The following is a 22712-nucleotide window of genomic DNA, read 5'->3' on the forward strand; positions in this document are numbered from 1 at the left end:
AACCCTAGGGTCAAAATCGTAAATAACTGCAAATAAATAAATATGTTGTTCGAAGGGCACTACTCTAAACCCTACTCTAAACCCCCGTACTAGGTTGTTCGAAGCATCAGCAAACAGATTCAAGGCATTTCAACATATTAGAAGTATAGTTGTTCCAAATAAAAAAGATTTATGAAAGTCATGGGATTGTCCTACATTGAGAAGGTTTCGGAAAATCATGAGTTTGTCATAATGTGAAAATGTTTAGGAAGTCATAGACTCCAAGGCTATAAAAGAAGGCCATGTTTTTGGTTTTCAGTTGTCTCAGTTTGAAACACTTTAAGCTAAAGTATGTGAACTCTAGTTAAAATCCCTTTATGAGTGGGAAAATAGTGTGAGTAGTATAAAAACTTTGAGAGAGTTTTCTTGTAATGGGGATCGAGAGAGAATTGTTCTGTGTGATTGTAACAATTTTTCACATTAGTTTTTCTTTGAGTTGGGAGTTTTCTACGTAAACTATTGTGTTTCAAATTTTATTGCTTTATTTTAATTTCTTAGTTATTTTTCTACTTATTTCTACGATAGAAGAGGGAGATTTTTTTCCTAACAAGTAGTATCAGAGCGTCGGGTTGGTGGTTTCTTGAATTCCAAGTATGCTATGTGGTTGTAGCATTGTTTGACCTTCCACATCAGGAAAAAAAATTATTGAAGTAGGTTACGATATTGTGAATACTGTGAGTTGTTCACTATTTTTTGTTTTGCTAGGAAGAGAATCAGATATGTCACACTCTATGAGTTTAGTAAAGTTTGATGTGGAGAAATTTGATGGAAGGATCAACTTCGGTTTGTGGCAAGTGCAAGTCAAGGATGTGCTAATACAAGCTGGATTACACAAAGCCTTGAAGGGAAGTCTAGGTAATGGTGCTTCTAAAGAGTTAAGCAGTGATAGTAGTCCAAGAGAATCCAACGGTGATTCCAATAAAGGTTTTAAGAAACACAACATGAGTGATGAAGATTAGAAGGAAATGGATTTGAGAGTTGAAAGTGCAATCAAGCTAAATTTGGCCAAAAAAGTTTTTGCAAATGTGCATGAATTTCAACAGCAAAAGAGCTTGGGAGAAACTTGAAGCAATGTATCAGGCGAGTAGCATATTAAATCGGTTGTACTTGAAGGAGCAGTCACACACATTGCGAATGGTGGAAGGTACAAAAATCTTAGATCATCTGGGTATTCTCAATGACATTGTTTCCAAGTTGGAGGTGATAGGAGTGAAGATAGAAGATGAAGATAAGGCACTCCAACTCATTTGGTCACTTCCTTCTATTTACGAACACATTAAATCAATCTTGATGTATGAGAAAGAAACTTTAGATTTTGTCAAGATTATTATTAAATTTTTATTTGAGGGGTTTATTGGGAATGTGGATAGTTTGGAAAAATGAAAAATGATTGTCTTAACAAAGTAAGTTCGTCAAAAAGCTTCGAGTCGAATGCTAACACTATCTCCGTTGTCAAGGAAGATGACAATCTCTTATATTGAAGTAAGATAATACTCGCTCTTGTGGTATGTTCGCTTTACCATGATAGAAGATGTGATGTTAGAAGCTCCACAAGTTTGCACACAATAATTGACTTGACCGTTATGCAAGGTGTGTGGTAGAAGTTATGTAGATGGCTGAAGAACTTTCAAGTAAGCCAAGTAGGTGGAAGTTGCACCATAAATATCAACAAGGTTTTATTGACATGTGATGAAAAAGAAAAATCTTGGAAGGTGGCATTCCAAGTGGTCTACTTTTATGGTGGAGTACGTTATAGTTCTCCAACTTGAGAATTATGATTGTTGATGAAGACAATGGATGTTACAGAAACTGTGAATTTTTCAAATATCTTGCAAATGTGGAAATTGTTGGGTTTTTGGCAAAATATTAAAATTGCAGTTACTCCATATAAAAAAGATTTAGGAAAGCCATGAACTTGTCTTGAAAAAGTTTAAGAAAGTTTTAAGCTTGTCCTACATTGAAAAAATTTAGTAAAGAGTTAAGGTATTTCGTTTTTAGTTGTCTCAGTTAGAAACACTATAAGTTTGAGTTTGTTAACTATAGTTAAAATTTCTTTATGTATTCTTTTGTTTAAGAGTGGAAAAAAGATATGAGTAGCATAAAAACTTTGAGACGGTGTTCTTGTAATTGAGATTGGGAGAGAAAATTGTTCTGTGTGATTGTAAATTTTTTTCACATAGTGGGCTTCTTCCTGGTGGGTCGTGGTTTTTTTTCCGAGTTGGGAGTTTTTCACTTAAACTCTTTTGTTTCTAATTTTATGACTTCCTTTTAATTTCTTAATTATTTATTTTCTTTGCTTAATTCTGCCGTAGAAGTGAGAAATTCTTTTCCAACATTCTTCTCTTAATCAGAGTGGTGTGTTTTGTTTTGTTTTCGTCTCTTGATGTTGTTGTGTGTAGATTGACTGTGTTCGTTCTTTTTTTTAAAAAAAAAAAAAAATAAAAAAAAAAATCAACATCTTAATTTAATAAATAAATAAATAAAGGGAATTGGGTCCGGCCCAAGCGATGAGTGGAACCGTGCGAGCAAATCAAATCTAGTCGTCGTCTTCGTGAGTTTGGTGAAACAAGAAAACTCCCAAAAGAAAACACAAAAACACTTTTATTTTTCTTTTTTTAATTTATTATTTAATCTTATTTCTTTGGTTTTTTCTTCTTTTCTTCTTTTTTGTCTTTATTCCTCTTTCTTTATGCCATTTCTCATCTGAAACTATTTTAATTCTAAGCAAGCATATTATATCATAAAAATTAATCTTAGATCCTTATTTCGGTTTACAAACAAATTGATTCAAATCAGTTCATCTAAACAAGATGATAATTTTTCCCTATTTTTCCATATGTTGTTTATATATTAAAAAATAAATCTTATCTATAAAATTTATTTTTCCATCAAATTTCAGTGTGAACGTAAAAATGAAACCTAACCAATATTTTTTTTCTCCTGAAATTAAAAAAAAAAAAAAAAAAACGAAACCTTCATGAAATTTTCTATTTTCTATGTCCTCTTTGGCTCTTTCTTGCATTTCCTTCTTCTCCGTACGCAGCACTGATTAAATTATTTTTCTTTTAAATTGTTTTTTAACATCACAACTTTCCTTTTTTTCTAAACCCTATTTCACGTTCAGCCACCCCCTTCCTCCCATTATCAGCCCCGCCGCTCGCCGCCCGTCGCACCCCACACGCCGTCTCAGCAGCTGCCTCTGTCTCAGCCTTCCCACGAAATCGCAGCCGCTCCCTCCCTCTCACACTCTCTCGACTCCGAGCAATCAGAGTTACTTATCACCGTTTATTATTTGTCACATACACATTGGTTCACCGCGCTAGTGAGATCGCGCCGCCGCTACTTCTTTTTCAGATCCCAAGGTTTTATTTTCTGTTTTTGTTTTGTTTGCTTGGTTATGTTGGTCTATAATATTTTCTTTTTGTTAATTTGTTCTTCAATCGATGTTCAACCACCCTAACTGAAAACGTAATCCTAAGAATATATACCTTACAAACTAGAGAGAAAAACAGATTGAATTAATAAATAAAAAGGAACAAAATATATCATTCTTATCAACAAAATAGAAAATTGATCATGAGTTTGAGTTTGATTGAACTATCGATGCTTATGAACTAGCATAGGTAGACGATTGCATATGAATTGGCTAGGTATAAATAAATAAATAAATAAATAAACTCTTATGGGGTAGAATTAGAAACAGGATTTGACCTATTCAGGGGTTCCAAACAGGGGGCAAACCTCAGGAACCTATTTTAATGTTGCAGGTTTTCTCTCTTCTTGCTTCTGGGTCTTCCTTTATTATTATTGTTATTCTTATTACTACTATTATTTGCCTATCTTCTCAATCTCTTCTGACTTGGGAAATTACTTTTCTAAGAGGTAGGGCTAAGGTTTATATTCAGGAAACCCAAAGATGCAGCAACCACCGCAAATGATGCCCATGATGCCTTCATTTCCTCCCACCAATATCACCACCGAGCAGATTCAAAAGGTACCCTCTTTCTCTTTCGTCTTTACTTCTTACTCAAACGCCTATTTTTTTTGCATATGGTATTGAAGTGACTGCTCTCTTCGGTGGTGTGTTTGATTTTATAGAACTTTGTTTATGGCCTTGGATATGAATTTGAAAGAAACATGCCCATTTGTTCTTGATAAATTAATAGCTTCAACATGAATGGCTCCTAGAATGACTAAATGTTTGCTGATGGAAAGAACCAAATAAAGAAGGCCCCTGGGAATTAATGTGATTCATAGAAAAGAAATGATGAATTGATGTATTTAATTAAGAATTGAAAATGACAAGGTAGTATTCTGTTGGAAACATGGTTCGAGGACTAATGTGCTGGACTGCTAGTTGCAAATTTGATATTGGAGCTGGGAGATGCCGTGGTTGATTAAAATTTTGGAGATTTTTCCTTTTGTTTTAATTGTGGATTGGAGAGCTTTTCTTCATATTTGCTTCCTCTGTCGCGTAAGGTTTGAACTTTGTTTTATGTTCTTTTTATCTCTGGATATTTGAAGTCTAGAAGTTTATCGAAATAAACTAATATGAATTTAGATTTAGTAAATGCTTCATAATGGATCCTTGTTTAGACATTTGAGTTAAAGTTATCAACAATGAATAGTTTCTACTGCATGCAGTATCTTGATGAGAACAAAAAGTTGATATTGGCCATACTGGACAACCAAAATCTGGGGAAACTAGCTGAATGTGCTCAGTAAGTTACCCCTCTCTCTACACATTGTTGTGTATGGGGTTGATTCTTGAAACGTAACATCCCAACCCCATGGAGTCCACAAAGTTGTTGCATTGATTTTTATCTAATTGCCTGTGGTCCTCATAATGTATAGTCCTAACTCCCAATAATGTAGGTTTTTTACGATGTGGATAAGTCTAGAGAGAAGGTTGGGAGTTGGCGAGGTTTAATGCTTCCGTTTGAGAGTTTTTCACTAAACCGTTTTGTAATTATAACATCAATCTTGTTCTTTTGGACTAGAATCCTTTATGTAGTGCAGTGAGTGTTGGATGTCCACTTTTTCAATGAAAGATCAGTTTCTTAACACCCCCCCAAAAAAAAAAAAAAAAAAAAGAAACTATTGATTTACCATGCATGTTATTTGAAAGTGAGGATGGTGTATCTTGGAGTTTAAGAGCTGGAGGCGTCTATGGGTGCAGGTTGAATCTCGCTACCAATGCTTGTTTTATTATTAGAGACCTGGATTTATTATGCATTTCTGTTCTTAAATAAAATCAAGTAGGTATTTCAGAATTGATACAATGTAGTATGTTTGTGAATATTTGGAGTCAAGGGTTACATCATCTACATCCTTTTTTGTGTATATGTGCTCATGTGATTTTATGGACCCATGAAGTGTTACATTTCCTAAAACTATTTTTCATATGTGGCTTTCACTTTTCCCAATAGGATGTATTTTACTCAAGGTCAATTTCATCCCTATGTACTTTTAGTGTGCATAAGATTGTACTTGAGTTAATGCGGTTCTTTAAATAGGTACCAAGCTCAACTTCAGAAGAATTTGATGTATTTAGCTGCAATTGCTGATGCGCAGCCACAGGCACCAGCTATGCCTCCACAGGTTGGTTAATAACTAGGCCGCAGTTTCTTTTAATTTCATGACGTATTATAGTCTGTCTTACCTATGTTAGAATGGTCAGATGGCCCCACATCCTGCCATGCAGCAAGGGGGTTATTATATGCAGCACCCTCAGGCAGCTATTATGGCTCAGCAATCGGGACTTTTCCCTCCAAAAGTTCCATTGCAGTTCGGCAACCCCCATCAATTACAAGATCCACAGCAGCAACTACACCAACAACACCAGCAAGCAATGCAAGGGCAAATGGGACTAAGACCTATTGGTGGGGCTAACAATGGCATGCATCACCCACATCATACTGAGAGTACCCTTGTGGGTGCTACTGCTGGAGGCCCTCCTCGAGGTTCAGGGCAAACTGATGGTCGTGGAGGTGGCAAACAGGACTCTGCTGATGTGGGAGGTGCAGGTGCTGATGGTCAGGGGAGCTCAGCTGGTGGTCGGGGCGGTGGTGGTGATGGTGAGGAAGCTAAGTAACATAGCCTTATGGCTGGTTCCACATCCATGTGTGGCTTGTTAATAGTAGGTGCTTGGTACGGTAGAGCTTCCATGCTGTGGTGATATTAGTAGATTGAGTAAAGAAACCAAAGTTCTCTCAATTGTTTTAGTTTAAGCAGAATATCTAGGTAAGTTGTGTATGTGTTGTAAGAGTCTTGGTATGCAGTTAAATTCCATGCTTGACAATATTAGGCAGACGGAGTTTGAAGAGAGTTAGTAGTAGACTGGTCTCGATCGATCAGTACTTTCACTTTTATCTCATTTTGTAAACAACTTGCGAAAGATCAGTAGGATTAGTTATAATATAATTCTACTGAATGGTTTCTAGCAGTCGGTTCTATAACTGACCTCAAACTTTTGAATGCAAAGGAAAATTACCAACAATGTTGCATTTGCACAAGGTGTATGGTCTGTTTGAAATTTCTGTGTCAGAACTTTGTTTGGACTAGTTGCTTATGGCCAGGTCTTCAGGCAAACCAAAGCTAAATGACTGAGGTTAAATCCACAAGTTGAAATAGTAATCTTTTATAGCCTTAGGTTCTAATATGAGATTAGTCGAGGTGCGCGTAAGTCGGGTTGGACACTCATGGATATTAAAAAAAAACTTCATACTCGAAGTATGAGAATGATGTTTTGTAATGTGTACTTGTACATGATCCTCCAAACACTGGGAATCAATCACAAGATATTACAATCACAAGAGAAGGAAGATTATATATGTCAGCATCTGTATTATTACAAATGTTTACACGGATCCCAGCAACAGCCTTAGCAATATGTGGACATGGGAAGTTAGCAGTCAGCATAGTTTCCTTATTCTCATTTCTGAAAAGTTTATTTGTCTTCGATGGAACAAATTTGCATTTGATTAAAACAAAAAATTGACGAGAAAGGATAAGATGAAATTTCTTTCTTTCTTTTTTTTTTTTGACAATACGTGGATTCTAATCTCAAGATTAAAGCATATTTATGTTACACAAATAGCTGATAGGAAAGCATCATCAACATCAAGTATAGAAAATATAATAAATAAACCAAAATATTAGTAAAATTGAAAATGGAAATACTGCTTTTGACTAAACAGATATTAATTATGTAATATCCATTAGTCAGCATAAACTCTGGGATATATATATATATCTTGAAGTATTTAGTAGAAAAATTATGCATTAATTACTTTTTATTGATAACTTTTTATACCCTTGAGTGTTCATACTAGCTTAAGCATACTGTGATAATTTTATGGGACAACTTTACAATATTTGGGTGGACGATAGAACTCTTAAGATATTAAATTTTAGGTTAGTGACTATTCTTGGTTAATTTTTTTTTTTTTTTTAAAAAAATTCATTTTATTTTTTTGACCACTAGACTAATCCATAATGATCATTGTGTATTAATTAGACAAAATCAATATAGAAATAATATTTAAAAACTACATATATGATTAATTAACTAGACCATCAATTACATGTTTACTTGAAAGAAAATTAAAATGAGGTAATAGATGTGAGGTTTTTTTCTTGTACAATGTGGACATTAGGATTTTTTTTTTCCTTTTTTTGAGAAATCATTAGGAGAGAAATTTAAGGGAAGATAAATTGATAAAAAAAAGTAGACACCTTGTAACTATAGTATTAGTTTTTCGTCGACACGTCGATATTTCCACGTTTCCATGGGTTCATTATTAACGTGAAGGATGAATCAATATTTCTATTATACCGTAGAAGAGTTTATGAAATATTGAAAAATAAGCAACAATATATCACTAATGTAAATATAATATAAAAAAGACACGTTAATTTATTTAGAAAATTATAAAATATTAATTAATTAATTTAAATTAATTTATTTTATTATTTTTATACTTTTTCAGAACTATCAATCGCTTCGATATTTGTTTGATATTTTCATCGATATTTCAATAGAAGTAAGATATGAATATTTCTATCAACGTTAATATTTTAAACCTTACTTCTAAAATTGGAGAAGGCTAAATTTAAAAATATATTTAAAATTAGACATTTGTGAAATATGCAACAAGAAAGAAGCTATATACCCAATTTATTTATGTATTAAAATGGCGCCCATTTATTACTCATCCATTTATTTAAATTTCAATCCCTCTCTCTTCCCGGCGTCTACTAGTAGGGTTTCTCCTTCGCCAGAAGGGCAAAAAGAGGGAAAAGAAAAAAGAAAAAAAATATTTTTTAAAAAAAAAGTAAGAAGAAAAAAGAATGGAAAAAAGGGTTTGTCGAGTCGAGTGAAAAAAAAAAAGGAAGAGAATGTGAAATCCACTTCCGATTTCGCTAATCCGTTGTTTTTCATATTGGCTATCCCCTCCCTTCCGAGAATAGTAATTTCCGTCTTCTTCTATATTCTCGGTGATTTTTCAGTGTAATTGAGGGAGTTGGTGCCTCCTCTAGATTCTGTTTCAAAAGCTTTGTTTTGCACAGAGAAGCCATGAATTTGGGGGATCCATCAATGGCATTACTGGCTGCAAGTGCTGGAGATACTGTCAAACTTTTTGATGTTTCTGTTCATTCCAACGATCTGGGCGATCCCTGCACTTTGAGCTACACTCCTTCCCCGGGTTTCCAAGTTAATTCAGTGAAATGGAATCATACCAGTGAGTCGCTTAGATTCTTTCTCCCTTCTGGAATCATCGAGTATTTTTCTAATTTCCAACATTTCTTGTATCCCCATTGCTTTTCTTGAGTTATGCATTTGGGTTTTAATAGAAATGGAAGTTTTGTTATGTTTTTGAGGACCTCAGTGAGTGGTGGACGGTTGTTTTTGTTATCGTCAAGCGTAAGTTTTGATATTTTACCATCGAGATTATGGTGGTTCTGTTTTCTCTCTCGATTCAATTGGGTTTTCATTTTTGCAGATTTGGTAGTGGCCAGTGCTGGAGATGATAAGAAGATCTCCTTGTGGCGTAAGAATGGTCAGAGCATGGGAACCATTCCAATTGCTGGTACTGATAGTGGAGATAACATAGAGGTCATTTGTTTTTTAATGCAGTAACGTCTTATTTCGTTTCTTTTTTATTTGGATATTAGGAGCTCAAGGAAATGTTGGGATGTTCTTTTGCATATTTACTGATGGTTGAGTAATTAATGCTGTACAAATTTATTTTATTTTCCAAGGATGTATGGTAAGTGATGTTTAATTGTTTACCTTTACATGGCTAAACTTTTCTACAGGAATCTATATTTTCTATAAGTTTCAGCAACAAGGTATCCAGGTACATGTGTACTGGAGGGAGTGGTCATGTTGTTAGAATATGGGATTTGCAAAGAAAACGATGTATAAAATGGTTAAGAGGACATACCAATACTATCACAGGAGCTATGTACAATTGCAAAGATGAGCACCTTGCTTCAATCAGTCTTAGTGGGGATCTTATACTTCACAATCTTGCATCAGGTGCTAGGGCTGCTGAACTTAAAGATCCCAATGAACAGGTTGTCGAAGTTTATTGCATCCTGGTTAATTTTAAAGATTTATAGAGTCAGATGATCTGATTTCCCAATTAATTGTCTTTGCTGATGGCTGTTAAGACCAGGTATTGAGGGTGCTTGACTATTCTCGTACTAGCAGACACCTTTTGGTGACTGCAGGTGATGATGGAACCGTACATCTCTGGGATACAACTGGACGCAACCCTAAGGTTTGGCTCTACTATCTTGTTGTACGAATATCAAGGCTTGTTACTTATCATTCAAAAATATAATAAATTGACTTGGAGGACATTTCATGTTTTAAGACATTTGAACTACCTTGGTTTCCGCTGTCAGTCTGCAATAATGTCGTATATTTTCCATTTGGATTATGATTTCTATTGCTATTGGTAAGGATTATTTTCAGGGAATCTTTAAAATGTACCTGACCAACTCCTGGATGGATCAGGGGGCCAAAAATGAAATTTCCGTTGCTTTGATTTTTTTTTCATGGGTGTGGTTAGACTGTTTGGCGACGTTTGTTAATGGATGACTTCTCAGAATTTTGAAATTTTCCTTTCAGTACTTGGAAGTATGAGTAACCTCTTAAATCGTTGTATTTGCCTTCTGGTACAAAATGAAATATTTTGTTTTAATGTTCCTCCAACCAATCAATGGCTCTAATTTAATTTGGCCTACCTTATTTTCTGGTGTTGACATTTTATGATATGAACTTTATGTTTCGTTCTGTTCTTTGGGCTTTATGTTTCACAATAGCCTTTATTTCATGAGTTATGTTGCAATAATGGAGTTGCATACTTCTGCATTTGTTTAGGTTTCTTGGCAGAAACAACATTCTGCACCAGCTGCTGGTATTGGCTTCTCACCATCTAATGATAAGGTCTCATACTTATTCATGATTGATCCTTGATATCTTGCTCAAGTATATTTTAAGAATTTTATGATTAGTGGGAGAAACAACTTCTTAGGGTGAGAGGTTTGTCCGTACGAGTAAAATCATTTAAATTATTTTTTCTGATTACAGACTTTGGCTAGCGTTGGGCTGGATAAGAAGTTGTACACTTACGACTCAGGATCAAGGAGACCATCTTCTTTCGTTGCTTATGAGGCACCCTTCTCATCAATGGCTTTCAGAGATGATGGTTTGATACTTGCTGCTGGAACAAGCAATGGACGTGTGGTTTTCTATGATGTCCGTGGGAAACCAGAGCCTTACATTGTTCTTCGTGCTTATACTAGTTCAGAGGTATTTCCCCCAGTGTCTTACAGAATCCTTGTCTGCTCTCTAAATTGGTTCCGGTTTGTTGAATACTTTTTTCTTTACTGTTATGTTACATTGCGCGCTGTAGGCTCATGAATCAACTTTGTTCATCAAATCTCATTTTATTTTTATTTTTATTTGTGCAATACATATGGTGTTAAGAGAAATTGGAAATAGCCATTGAAATTGTTTTCGTTTGGTCATGAGCTTATTAAGTGCAACCCCTCTGGCCCAATCTCATTTCTTTTGCTCATTATCACTATTGATTGTACGCCGTAATAATTGCATGCCAGCCTTACTAATTATTTGCAGTACAATCCAGGCAGTTACAAGTTTATCGTGGCAGAGGTTAAAACCTGTAATTGTAAATGAAGGCAATTGCACCGCTGAGGTTGCTCTTTTGGGAGGTGCCATTGAAGATTCAATTCTCATGCCTGACCCACTTCCATCTGTGACTACATCAACTGTTCCTCTGTCTACAACAATATCCAGTTCTCGGAATCCTGGCCGTTCAGGTCCGACTTTTGAAGCTTCACTGACCGAAACTTCCAGCACATTCTCAACTGCAGAGGAAACACCACTTCGCAGCCATTTGCGACCTGGGGGAAGCTTAGCCTTAGCCAGATTACATCCTCCTCGCTCCAGTTACAACTTCAAGGATGATATGGAGGTTTTTTCTCCTCTTGTGGATGTTCAGCCAATCACACCGTCACTGGATAAGCTGTGGGATGATCCAAATGGACCGAAGAAGGATAATCCATTTGACAAGAAGCCTCTATCTATGTTGTTTCCTTCGTCGAGTAGGAGGTTCTCTTCTATTGAGGATGGGGCAAGTGATCATCCAATATATCATTGGAAATCTTCATCTTCCAAACAGGTGATCTAATCTCTTAACTGTTTTTCATATCTAATAAAAGAAAGATCTATTTGTGCAAGATGCCTGGTACTGTGCATGTGCTATAACAAATTCCCATTGTGCATGGTCATACTCAGAACCCTAGCTCACCTTTCAACAATCTCTATTGGTTTTAGTTCCGAGATATGGAAGCTAGATATTCATAGTGCTGATTGTTGAGGTACAACCTTAGGTTCTACTATATTATTACGCACACAAGTGATAGAAATTATGTCATAGATTTCTTGATCACACATTCATCTCAATGGTGGTAGGCCAAATGTTCGAGACAAAATTAACAGAAGACCTACATGGTATAATAGATTCAAACTAATTGATAATAGTGTCTCAAGAAGCACCTTTAATTTGGGTAACATGTCCTTGTCCAACATGTATTGGCCACTTCGACACTTTTTAGCACGATAAACATGTGTTAAACATTAGTTGTATAAAGCGAATATGGTGACTTGTTAGCAAATATTGAGAAGTACACGTTTAATCTTCACATTTGAGGTTACTGATTTCAGGCTCTTTCGACTGAACTAGTAAATTCTGGCAAGAGCTTTCCTTTGGAATCACAGCTGCACAGCATGAGAAATGGTGATTTTAATCACACACTTGATTTTTTGGCAGGATGATTCCCGATCTTCTTCAGGACAGTTGGGCTCTACTCCTGCTCCAGCTCTAAATTCTAAGAATGAAGACTCATCCATTACTCCTCCGGAAGCTTGGGGTGGGGAGAAATTATCTGAAAAATTTGCCCAACTGAGGCAGCCAATGACTTTGCCATCACGTTTTGGGATGTTGGCTTCAAGTTCAAGTAGTCAGACATCAAGTTCAATGATTTCTGGATTACAAGATCCGTCCTCATCAGTTAGCCAAAGCAGCATCACTTCCTTGACTAATTTGAATTTCAGCTACCCAAATCTGCGCATAAAGGATGTTACCTCGCAGGATGTTTCATTGTCAATTCCTGAACACTTATCTAGTACTGCTTCATCTTTGTCTCTTGGTACTAGAGTAAACATTGGATTGAGCAACACAGATTCACCTAGGGCCACAGCTATGACCTTGCCTCGTAGATTTTCTACATATGCGGAGAGGTTAAGCACCACTTCATCTTTCAGTGATGGCCTTCCAATGGGCTCACCGAAAACAAAGAAAATGGGTTCTGAGACTAGGGAAGAGGTTTTGAATAACTTATCAAAGTTTGATACATTGTCTGTCACGGAAGCTGGGATTCCTCCATCAATGAATGTAAGAATACTCTTCCCAATTAAATGCTTTTTTTTATGATGCGTGACTTGGACTTCTGATTCTAGGCATTTTTAGTTTACTTCTTGCTTTGTTGTCTACATCCAGTGCTTTTTAATTCTGCACATTTTTATGGGGTTTCTTGCATGAATGCTGTCAACACGAAATGGAAAATGTTGGTCTCTGATCTTAGTATTTGTACCAGGGAGGATCGTTGCAACCACAAAAGGCATTGCAGTCAGATGCCCAGCAAGGCAATTCGTTTACACTTCAGCTTTTTCAACGCACTTTGGAAGAAACTCTGGACTCCTTTCAGAGATCAATACATGACGACATGAGGAACCTTCATTTAGAGATTCTGAGACAGTTTCATATGCAGGAGGTACTTAATTTCTGATGCCACAAACCAAAACAGGGTTTTGTCATTTACACTTCCTTTGCTTGAGTTTTGTCTCATTTGTACCACAACTTTACACAGATGGAAATGTCAAGTGTGATGAGTTCCATTTTGGAAAATCAAGCTGAGCTGATAAAAGAGGTCAAGTCTCTAAGGAAAGAAAACCAGCAGCTTCGAGATTTGCTTGGATCGTAGGAGTTCTAGTCGTTTATAATTGGGATTTGTCTTTCTTTCAGCGTGCACTTGGCCATTTTGTGTTGCTCCCTGCGCAGGTGGATGGTTTTCTTTCTTTCTTTTTTTTTTTTTTGAACGTGTACAGAAATATGATTATCAGTTCATCAAAGGAATATTGTATTTCTTGGTCTATATAACCCCTGAGTGTATTCATTTAGCAGAGATAGTAGATGCATCTCTGTGAGTTTTTTTTTTTTTTTTGGGTGCGGTTCAAGTTTCCTTTTTGTCATCCCCATCCACTCCACCACTGAAATATGAAAATTTACTAATTGGATGTGTGCAACAGATCTGAACATTCTCATTGAGTATAATCATAACATGAATATGTCATCTTGCTTCCAAGCTGAGTTGTAGGCTTCTTTTGATATCATTTTGTCGTCTAAGCAAACACTTACATTTACATTTTTGTGGGAAAAAAAAAAAAACTATATTACCTCTCTGGATAAGAAGAAATTAGTCTTTAGATTACATAAAGCGTACGGAGTCCCAGCAGGCAGTAGGTGGAAGTTCACATGTCAACCAGGAACTCCATCACCTTTGCTTCAGAATCTCAACTAATCACTCTTGTTCCAAAGGATTTTTTTGTTTAAATTCTCAATTACATCAGAATTTCATTTCGATGTGGCACTTTAGTTCTTTTGGGAGTTACCAAATCATTGTCATAGATTTACCAATATTTTTGTAGTATAACAAGTATAGGTGTTGAGATTTGAACTTTTAATTTCAAGAAAAGGAGAACATGCTAATTAATGTTGAACTATGCTTACACTGACAAAGACTTGTTCTCTAGCTAGCTCCTGATAAATTATTTGATATTCAAGATAGCTCAAGCTTAAAGGATGAATAAAGGAGATTCTTTGCACTTAATTTAAAATATATATAAAAAATATCAATCCAAACATAATTTAACGGACAATATATTTACTAGCATCTTAAAGATTTTAGTTGTTAATCTTTCACCTTCATTATTGTTGAACTCCAACAAGAAAAAGGTTCGTGTTGCTAAGTTGGTATTTTATTCGTCTGTTATACATTTTAATTGTTAGATATTTATTTTTGAGTAGGAGGCAATTTGTTATTAAAGATTTCTCCAACGGGTTAGAAAAAAAGTGGAAGTGCCCATGCTGTTTTAATTATTAATTACTATTTTAAATAAAATATCGAATAAAGTTCAACAACTTTTCAAGCACCTTATTTTTAAAGTATTTAATTCAATCGTCAAGTCGTCTGGGTGGTGTAGTTGGTTATCACGCTAGTCTCACACACTAGAGGTCCCCGGTTCGAACCCGGGCTCAGACATTTTTTCAGTCATTACTTTTGTATTTCAATTCTTAAGGGGTAAATTTGTCCTTCTCTCAAGGCCCATATGGGCCTTTTCCAGCCCATTTGTTTCAGCACGTGTGTAAAGGTTCTCAGACGTGCGCGCCTAATCGGTTGAGGCACGTGGGTTATGCATGATGGCCTCCACTGTGGAAACTCAGCTTCAATTCAACGTCGTCACTGTCCTCCGTGAGCTGTCCCTTCCATGCGAAGAGAACGATCAACATTAGGGCTCAAAGCCAAAGAATTCCATCTCAGTCAATCGCTCGTCGATTCCTACCTCCGATGAATTTCTGAGCCCATCGTATAGTTTCACTTTTCCTCTTCCTTTTCGGGGTTTCGCCCTTTTCTCCTTTTGGTGCTTGATTGTTTTCTTCATGGACGAAACCTACACAAATCTCCCTACTAGCCATTTGCTTGGCTCAGTCCCTGTACGCACTTTTCCAGACGCCTTTGCTTGCTTCTTTTATTTTATCTACTTCTTAAGTTTACCTCTGATTTCTGTGTCATTCTTCGCGATGATTGATCTGCTTCGTAATGTGATGGGTTTCGATTTCGTCATTACATTGTTTTGTGTGTGTTAAATTTGCTTTGTTTGGTGGCTTCTTTGTATATTATGCTGTTTTTGAGAATTAATCGTAAGTAAAAGGAAAACGGAGTACTATTCTTTTGAGGCCACCGAGATTTTTCTTTGCTTATTAGTTTGGAGTTAATTCAGGACATTATTGTTGATTTTGAGACTTTTTTTTTTTCCTTCTCTTCTCGATTTTTTTCTTTGGTGGCACGTATAAAAAGAACATCCATGAAGGATTGTTGAATACGAGAGCAGTATCTTTGCTATTTAACAGGGAAATAAGTTTGATGCTTCCGGTTGTGTCTTCTGAAGGATGCCTCTTGCAATATATTGGCAGTTGGCGTGTTTGTTTGTAGTTTTGCTGGGCTCGATTTCTTGAGAGCTTGAAATATAAAGAGCTGGCTAGTTTTTATTCCCTTCTGGGTTTAGAAGCTTAAAAATGCATTTTGGTGGGGAGGGAGATTCAATGTTACTATATCATTGAGGGGATCTGGTATTTTAGCATGTTTGCATTGAATTTCACCCCTAGGCCCTGATATACTTTATAACCAAGATAATACTTTAACAATAGAGTGTTTCGTGGTGTGTGAGAGGGACCCGGACGAGGTTTCATGTCTCTCTTTGGATTTTGCTTTGAAGACCTTTTGTAATTATGCCCTAGGCAAAGTTGGAAATCATCTCTTTAGTGGGTTTTTGTAGGTTTGGTTTTTGTATGCCTTGTATTCTTTTTTCTTTTTTTTTTTTTTTTTTCTTTTCTCTCAATGAAAATTGTTTCTATTAAAAAAAACCAACGATAGTACCCTAATACAGTAATACAAGTTTTAACTGCTGTTTCTTTTGTTGGATTTTGCATATCTTATTATTTCTTGGTTGAGCCTTGAATCCTTGTGTGTTTAAATATTATCGTGTTCTGGTTAATTTAGTTTTTAAATTTATGGCCTTCTTTAACCCTCTCTTCGTTTTTCAAGCTTTGTCTGCATATATTTATATTATCCCTTTTTTTTTGTGGATCGATAGGCCATAATCAATGATGAGATTGAGAAAAGTGGCACAGACCATGAAAGTAAGAACAGATTCCAGTATCTTCCTCTTAGTAATCTTATTTCATTTTGTGTTCAATAATTAGTCGCACCTAAAAATTTATTCTACTTCACTATTTAATTTCACATGAACTCATTTCTAAGGAATGGCTTCTTAATTATATGCAGCACCAGAAGCAAGCATGCAGACATTCCCCCCAGCTAGTGGGGGGGAAAGACGGAGAGGTTACCAAACTCTTGAAAGTCCAAGTGGTATGTTGGTCCTGTGCTCCCTCTAGGTTATAGTCTATAGAACAGTCTGTTATGATAGTAGTGCAATTGGTGAAAATAATGATTAGGGATTATTCGTTTAATTTTCCTTTGCTTTTCTCAACTAGGGGTTTTTACTTTACATTTATAGATCTTTTAACAATTTAATATTAAATTTTTCCCGCGTACATGTGGTTTCTGTTTTTTCTTTTAATCTGATTACTTTATTCTTCTAGTTTTGGAAATACTAAAAGCAAAACATGTTATATGGGATGGAGATGTGTTTGTTTCAAGTTCAACTAATTAATCATTGCCTTTGTGTTTGAGATTTTCCTTTGTTGTAACTATCATGAGTTGGCCTGTGGCCAATAAGGGCAATAGGTATAATAAAGAATGTAAAGGGAATGAGTTCAGTCCAAGGTGGTCATCTGCGTAGGATTTAATATCCTACAAATTTTCTTAGTACCCAAATATTATAAGGTCATTTGGGTTGTCATGTGAGATAAGTCGAGGTGCGTGCAAGCTGGTACGAATACTCGTGGAAGTCAAAAGAAAAAAAGGATTTTCCTTTTTTAGTATCTTTTGACCATCAATGTTGAAAATGTTGTGTATCAGGACTACCAGATGTTTTGATATTTATTTAGTATTGTGGTACAAGGCACTTGAACCACCCAAGCGGTTTGTAGAATCCTTGGATATGGAAGATTGAAGACACCTTTCTAGTTTCAAACCCCTAGACAGAAAAAATAGCAGGTTTTTGGATATTAGAAAGTACAACCTGTTCCAGAAAATGGACTGCCACATCCTGAAGATCAGATTTGTGTCAAGCATGCATTTTTACATGTGCTTGATTCTTTTCTTATGGTTTGAACCATACAATTGACTCCATTCGCTTATGTGCAGATTCTCAGCAGCAACCATCAAATGACTGGAAGGGGGTGTTTAGTGTATCATCTTACACTCAATATTTCAATGTGGATACAGACATTGTCATGAATAGATTGATTAGTTCCTTGTATCCCATTGGTGGGGACTTTTCTAGCAAGATCGATGCAAACCCTGATCTGTGAGATTTTTGTTTTCTCTCTTAACCTTAATAATTTTACTCTCTGATGGCTATGGAATCATCTGTGAACTTTTCAATGCCTAAATCGTGTCTTTTTTCTTTTTTAAATTTATGTGCCTCCCTGCCTGATCATTCAAGCATTTATATGGATGTTGATGTTGATCTTGTTTTTGAAACTAAATGGATTATCAATCTCATTTTGTTGGATTTTGCCATGACTTAGATATGGGCTTGTGTGGATCACCACTACATTAGTATTTGTCCTTTCGGCACTTGGAAACTGTGCGACCTTTCTCATGCAAAAGCGCAGTGATCAGGGTGCTGCATGGAGTTTTGATGTCAGCTATATGAATGTGGCTGCTGGGTGTGTCTATGGTTATGCGATTGTGGTGCCCATGGCATTTTACTTTTCACTTCAATACTTGGGGTCAGATTCTAGCCTCATAAAATTTTGGTGCTTGTGGGGATACTCTCTGTTCATTTTTATTCTGGCATCTGTAAGCTTCTGGAATCTCTACTGCAGTTTTGTTCTCTTTTTTAATCCATTAGACATAATTCCATACATGATTTGCATAATTTGGCTTTTTTAATATGTTTACCATTTCCTTATTTTGGTACTTTAGTTTCTTTTTTATTTCATGTACTTTCATATATTTTGAATTTCTGGCTTTCTTAGCTCAGTGGATATTGCAATGAGCATATAGAATAAAGAATCGACTCCTAAAGAATACTGTTGCCCAGACAGGATGTTTTCAATTTTCATTTTCAGGAAGACTTGCATGAGTTTTATTCAGCAAAGAGCCATTTCGATGGGCAATATATATAACTGCATGATTTATTCATCTCTTTTTCTTTTCTAGTTTCTGTTGCTCATCCCGGTAGAATTTCTACGATGGTTCATTATACTCCTTTCTGGTGCCGCCTCAGCAAGTTTTGTTGCTTTGAACCTGAGGTCCTATATCAACGGAAATGATCTTTCGGTTCTGATAGTTGCTGCATTTTTCTTGCAAATGGCTTTGGCAATCTTCATCAAAGCGTGGTTCTTTCCTTGAGCAAGCTCACTCCGTCTTTTGCCGTCTTCGAACTATATCTTAGCTTTGTTTCTGAGTGCTGACCTCTTAACTAAAGAATGATTTCCTCTTGGTTGGTGTTGGAAGTTCTTGGTCCCTGTAAATTGTGTGATGAATCACTGAGGATCGACAGAAGAAAAACGTCGACAGTCGATAGTTTTAATGATTGGAAGTGATGATTTTATCACAACAACAATCACTAACATGCCTACGGTATTGTTTTGCAGAGCGCTCAGATGGCCTCCCATTGTTTGAGGAGAGTGAAATCTGTTTTTCCCTTTTGATTATAAATTTTCATAGTAGTATATTCCACTCAAAACATGGATGTCATTGTAAATAGTTGTTGAAGTATGTACTTTGAACATTGATGTGATGTGATTGAAAAAAACTTTAGCCTATCTTAATAATTAGGTGTATCTGGGCAACATCATCTCTATACATCTAACTCACATAAAAGAAAAAAGAATTAAAATATTTTAGAAAAGAAGTAGGAAGAATTTTTTATATGACAATTTATGATTGGAAAATTTGATGGGATGTACAAAAACAAGAATCGTTTGATAGCTAACCATTGAATAAGATTTTTGCTGTGGATTGGCCAGATTTCTGTTAACGAGCACCTGACAAAAAAAAAAAAAAAAAGGAAAAAAAAATTCAGAAACCATTTGAAAATATTCTCAAAAACAGGGTCAAAATAAAATATGTTCAAATGGATCTAAAAGATTGTGGCCCTTTACAGAGAAGAGACTTAATTCTTTATTGTCTTTACAAGTCCCAGCGTCAGCAGCCTGGAACTGGGCCCCTTGCCTTTTCTTTGGAACGATCCATTGAATCTTTGCTCTTTCATTCTCATTCAACATATTAATTTAAGGCTAAATTATATATAAAAAAAAAAAAATAATAAATAAATAAATAAAGATGTAGGAGGGTAGTTGTAATTATACTACCAAGTTTTAATTGTAAAATTGAAGCTTGAAACTTCAAATAATTATACAAGTTGAATCCTAAAATGACAAATTTGGATTCTCAAAATTATAATATGGTTATAATTTTTACATAAGGTGGGGGGACTCGATTTCAATAATAAAATACTTGAAGGGCGGTTTCTGCAATTTGTCATTAATTTAAGAATCCTTTTGTGTTATTTATTGACTTTTAATTTTGGATTGTGAGCCTCCACCACTGTGAGTCGGCATATTCTGAGAAGCGTGGAATCCTATAGGGTCCGAGGCTTCTTGCCGCCGTTTCAAAATTGAATAACTAGTCGCCAAATGTTGTCCAGACTTCAATAAAAGTTAAATACTTCTTCCCCTTCCCAATATTCCACTTTGTTTTAATCGGTTCAGTTACAATTTGCATTGTGCTATTTCTCCCTTGGTGGTTAATTACGAGTTTCGGTAATAGTAATTTTCAATTTATTCATTCAGGCATTTTTTTCTATACGTTTGCACAATTTTCGAACAAATTTCTACCGCTTTGATATTATATACTTATCTCTATTGATTATTTCACATATTATTAATTTATAAATATCTATTTCACATCATTCTTAACATTTCTTTATATGACAAATAATAAATAGAAGTGGTATCCAATAACTTTTATATGGCAAGCAATAAATAGAGTTCAATAGTATTTATGTAGACTAATTTATAGTGGAAACTTAGAAGGTATAATATATCCAATAACTCTCATTCATTAACTTTTTCTCATGGTTTCCAAATTTTAGAGACTCTTCAGATGGATATACATTGTGCAAATGAAAGGCACAACTTAATTACATTTTTTTTCTCAAAAGGTTAGCTACAAGACTTCAATTAATTAAAAGTTTTAACCTAGTTTTCAAAGGTAATTTTAGGATATCAAATTACTAAACAAAAATTATATTTAAGATTAAAAAATAAATAAATAAGGACAATTATATAGAGAGAAACAAAAACTGTAAGAGAGAAAAAACAGAGAGCCAAAGAGAATTTTGAAAGAGAAATTTTTCGAAACATAGGAGAAATTCAGAAAAATATATCATTAAACTATAAGTGTTAAAAAATACAATTGTCTTTAGCTTTAGATAGAAACTATTAAAATTTTGTTCAAAAAATACTCATGACTTTGAAAAGTTTCAAGATATCCTTAGCTTTAAAAAAAGTTTAAAAATATTTACACCATTAGTATATGAACAAAAATCATTAATACTACATTGCAAAAGTAACTTGAATATTGAAAAAAAAAAGTTTGAAAATGCTCTACCGTTAATGCACTGATCAATTTGTTTGAAAATTTCTTAAGTTTGAAAATAATCGATTTTAAAACAAGTTATACATATATCTTCATTTTTTTTCATGTGGGTACTTCATTTTTCTCTTAATTTCCTTAAATTTTCAATTCTTAGCTTGCATCAATTTTCTCAAGAACTCCTTTGCAAAAAAAAAAAAAAAATCTCAAGAACCAAAATTTTAAGTGAAAACATAAAATCACACAAAATCTCACATAATTCTAAAATCAAAATCTCTCCTTAAAACATACCAAAACGGTAAATATTAAAAAAATGTATTTAGCTATTAACACATTAAACAACTAAGGTACAACTTTGTTAAATAAAATCTCTTGGTGCTTCCTTTTTTATATTTCTTCTTATTATAGTCTTTGTACTTTAAATGAAGTATGCAATTTTATTAATTTACTTATTTTAGATAAACAAATGTCAAATGTTCAACAAAGAGGGAGTAAGATAGGGTTGACAAAATTTACCACAGGGACCTGCCCCAATCGAGACTGGGAATCCCCAGTTTGATTGGGGATGGGATCAAATCAGGATGGGAAGGTGTCCCCGCCCCGTCCCTAACCCTGACCCCATCTTGATTAGGTTTTTAAATATTTTTCTATATATATAATTAGATTTTTAAATATTTTCTCTATATATATTAGGTATTTAACTTTTTACATTTAGTTTGGTTTTTAGCTTAGCCCAATCTAAGCCCAACTAAAGTGTCCAAGCCCAAACCAAAGATAATTGAATGGTCCCTGGACCCGTTTCGGATGGGATAAAATCCCCATTGCCAACCCTAGGGTAAGAGGGTGTTGAAGAAATTACGAGAGAAAAACAAATGAAAAATAGAGAAGTAAGACGCTATTAATGGTTCAAAGATATTTTTTGTTAAATTTATATATTATCGAATAAATCAGGATAATTTAGAGGACATAATCAACCTTCCACAAAGTGAAGAGATAAACATCAATAAACTAATAAAGGAAAATACATAAGTGAAAAATATAAAAAATAAATAATAATGGAATAAACCCTATTTTCCTTTTAATACCCTTCCTCAAATTCAATGTGCTAGATTGGCGAACAACTCGAGTTTGCAATGACAAATTAAACTAACCGAACCAATCTAAGAGGGTTGAATCAAAGCAGTCTGCCTGGACGAACCAAGTGAACCAATTAATTAAACCAAGATTTTTAAAAAAATTATAAGGGGCACTGGGTCCTTAAATCACGCAACATATGTGATTCACACGAACAAGAGTAGTGTATAAACAGATGACGATGTGACACGAACGAAGAAGGGTAGAGCAGTTGGGAGGCGGCGCATCTGGGAGCAACCCGACGTGGATGCAAACGGATGAATTTGAGCTGGATAGTGGCAGGCGCAAACGAACGGCAACAGTACAGACTTGTTAGTGGATAATGGAATAACAAAGCTATAGAGGTTGTGTGACAAGCAGAAATAAAG

The 22712-nt window shown here is 35.1% G+C and overlaps 3 protein-coding genes and 1 non-coding gene across 5 annotated transcripts; all 4 read left to right on the top strand.

Moving 5' to 3' along the window:
* Positions 1–2636: 2636 nt before the first annotated feature.
* GIF3 (GRF1-interacting factor 3) lies at positions 2637–6538 on the top strand. Of its 2 annotated transcripts, none has more exons than XM_039029383.2 (5): positions 2637–3401; positions 3926–4033; positions 4684–4760; positions 5556–5640; positions 5720–6538. In XM_039029383.2, the coding sequence occupies exons 2-5, from the start codon at positions 3956–3958 to the stop codon at positions 6131–6133; spliced, it is 654 nt and encodes a 217-aa protein (XP_038885311.1). In that variant the 5' UTR covers positions 2637–3401; positions 3926–3955; the 3' UTR covers positions 6134–6538. The 2 variants fall into 2 exon arrangements, with proteins under 2 accessions (XP_038885311.1, XP_090168850.1); XM_090312724.1 differs by having other exon boundaries at positions 2942–3401; positions 3922–4033.
* A 1698-nt stretch (positions 6539–8236) lies between these two features.
* NEDD1 (Transducin/WD40 repeat-like superfamily protein) lies at positions 8237–13942 on the top strand. The gene is made up of 10 exons (XM_039030370.2): positions 8237–8783; positions 9045–9157; positions 9361–9621; positions 9723–9827; positions 10433–10498; positions 10643–10864; positions 11202–11756; positions 12408–13031; positions 13234–13410; positions 13507–13942. Exons 1-10 carry the CDS (start codon positions 8618–8620, stop codon positions 13618–13620), a joined length of 2403 nt encoding a protein of 800 aa, XP_038886298.1. The 5' UTR covers positions 8237–8617; the 3' UTR covers positions 13621–13942.
* Positions 13943–14884: 942 nt separating this feature from the next.
* TRNAV-CAC (transfer RNA valine (anticodon CAC)) lies at positions 14885–14958 on the top strand. The gene has a single exon. It is a non-coding gene; the product is annotated as a tRNA-Val (tRNA).
* A 129-nt stretch (positions 14959–15087) lies between these two features.
* On the top strand, positions 15088–19385 carry LOC120076741 (Integral membrane Yip1 family protein). The gene is made up of 6 exons (XM_039030642.2): positions 15088–15410; positions 16571–16616; positions 16762–16845; positions 17746–17908; positions 18132–18405; positions 18769–19385. Exons 1-6 carry the CDS (start codon positions 15357–15359, stop codon positions 18958–18960), a joined length of 813 nt encoding a protein of 270 aa, XP_038886570.1. The 5' UTR covers positions 15088–15356; the 3' UTR covers positions 18961–19385.
* Positions 19386–22712: the final 3327 nt, after the last annotated feature.

The sequence above is a fragment of the Benincasa hispida genome, chromosome 4 (genome assembly GCF_027475165.1).
Source record: "Benincasa hispida cultivar pf3 chromosome 4, pf3_genome.v1.1, whole genome shotgun sequence".
NCBI classification, from domain to species: Eukaryota; Viridiplantae; Streptophyta; class Magnoliopsida; order Cucurbitales; family Cucurbitaceae; genus Benincasa; species Benincasa hispida.

Excerpts from the sequence above, each read along its gene's own strand:
- GIF3 (XM_039029383.2), top strand. The coding sequence starts at position 3,956 with ATGCAGCAACCACCGCAAATGATGCCCATGATGCCTTCATTTCCTCCC. Across the intron at positions 4,034-4,683 it reads CCACCGAGCAGATTCAAAAG|TATCTTGATGAGAACAAAAA; the intron begins GTACCCTCTTTC and ends TACTGCATGCAG. Across the intron at positions 4,761-5,555 it reads AAACTAGCTGAATGTGCTCA|GTACCAAGCTCAACTTCAGA; the intron begins GTAAGTTACCCC and ends TTCTTTAAATAG.
- NEDD1 (XM_039030370.2), top strand. The coding sequence starts at position 8,618 with ATGAATTTGGGGGATCCATCAATGGCATTACTGGCTGCAAGTGCTGGA. Across the intron at positions 9,828-10,432 it reads CAACTGGACGCAACCCTAAG|GTTTCTTGGCAGAAACAACA; the intron begins GTTTGGCTCTAC and ends GCATTTGTTTAG. Across the intron at positions 11,757-12,407 it reads AATCTTCATCTTCCAAACAG|GATGATTCCCGATCTTCTTC; the intron begins GTGATCTAATCT and ends ATTTTTTGGCAG.
- LOC120076741 (XM_039030642.2), top strand. The coding sequence starts at position 15,357 with ATGGACGAAACCTACACAAATCTCCCTACTAGCCATTTGCTTGGCTCA. Across the intron at positions 16,846-17,745 it reads AACTCTTGAAAGTCCAAGTG|ATTCTCAGCAGCAACCATCA; the intron begins GTATGTTGGTCC and ends GCTTATGTGCAG. Across the intron at positions 18,406-18,768 it reads TCATTTTTATTCTGGCATCT|TTTCTGTTGCTCATCCCGGT; the intron begins GTAAGCTTCTGG and ends TTTCTTTTCTAG.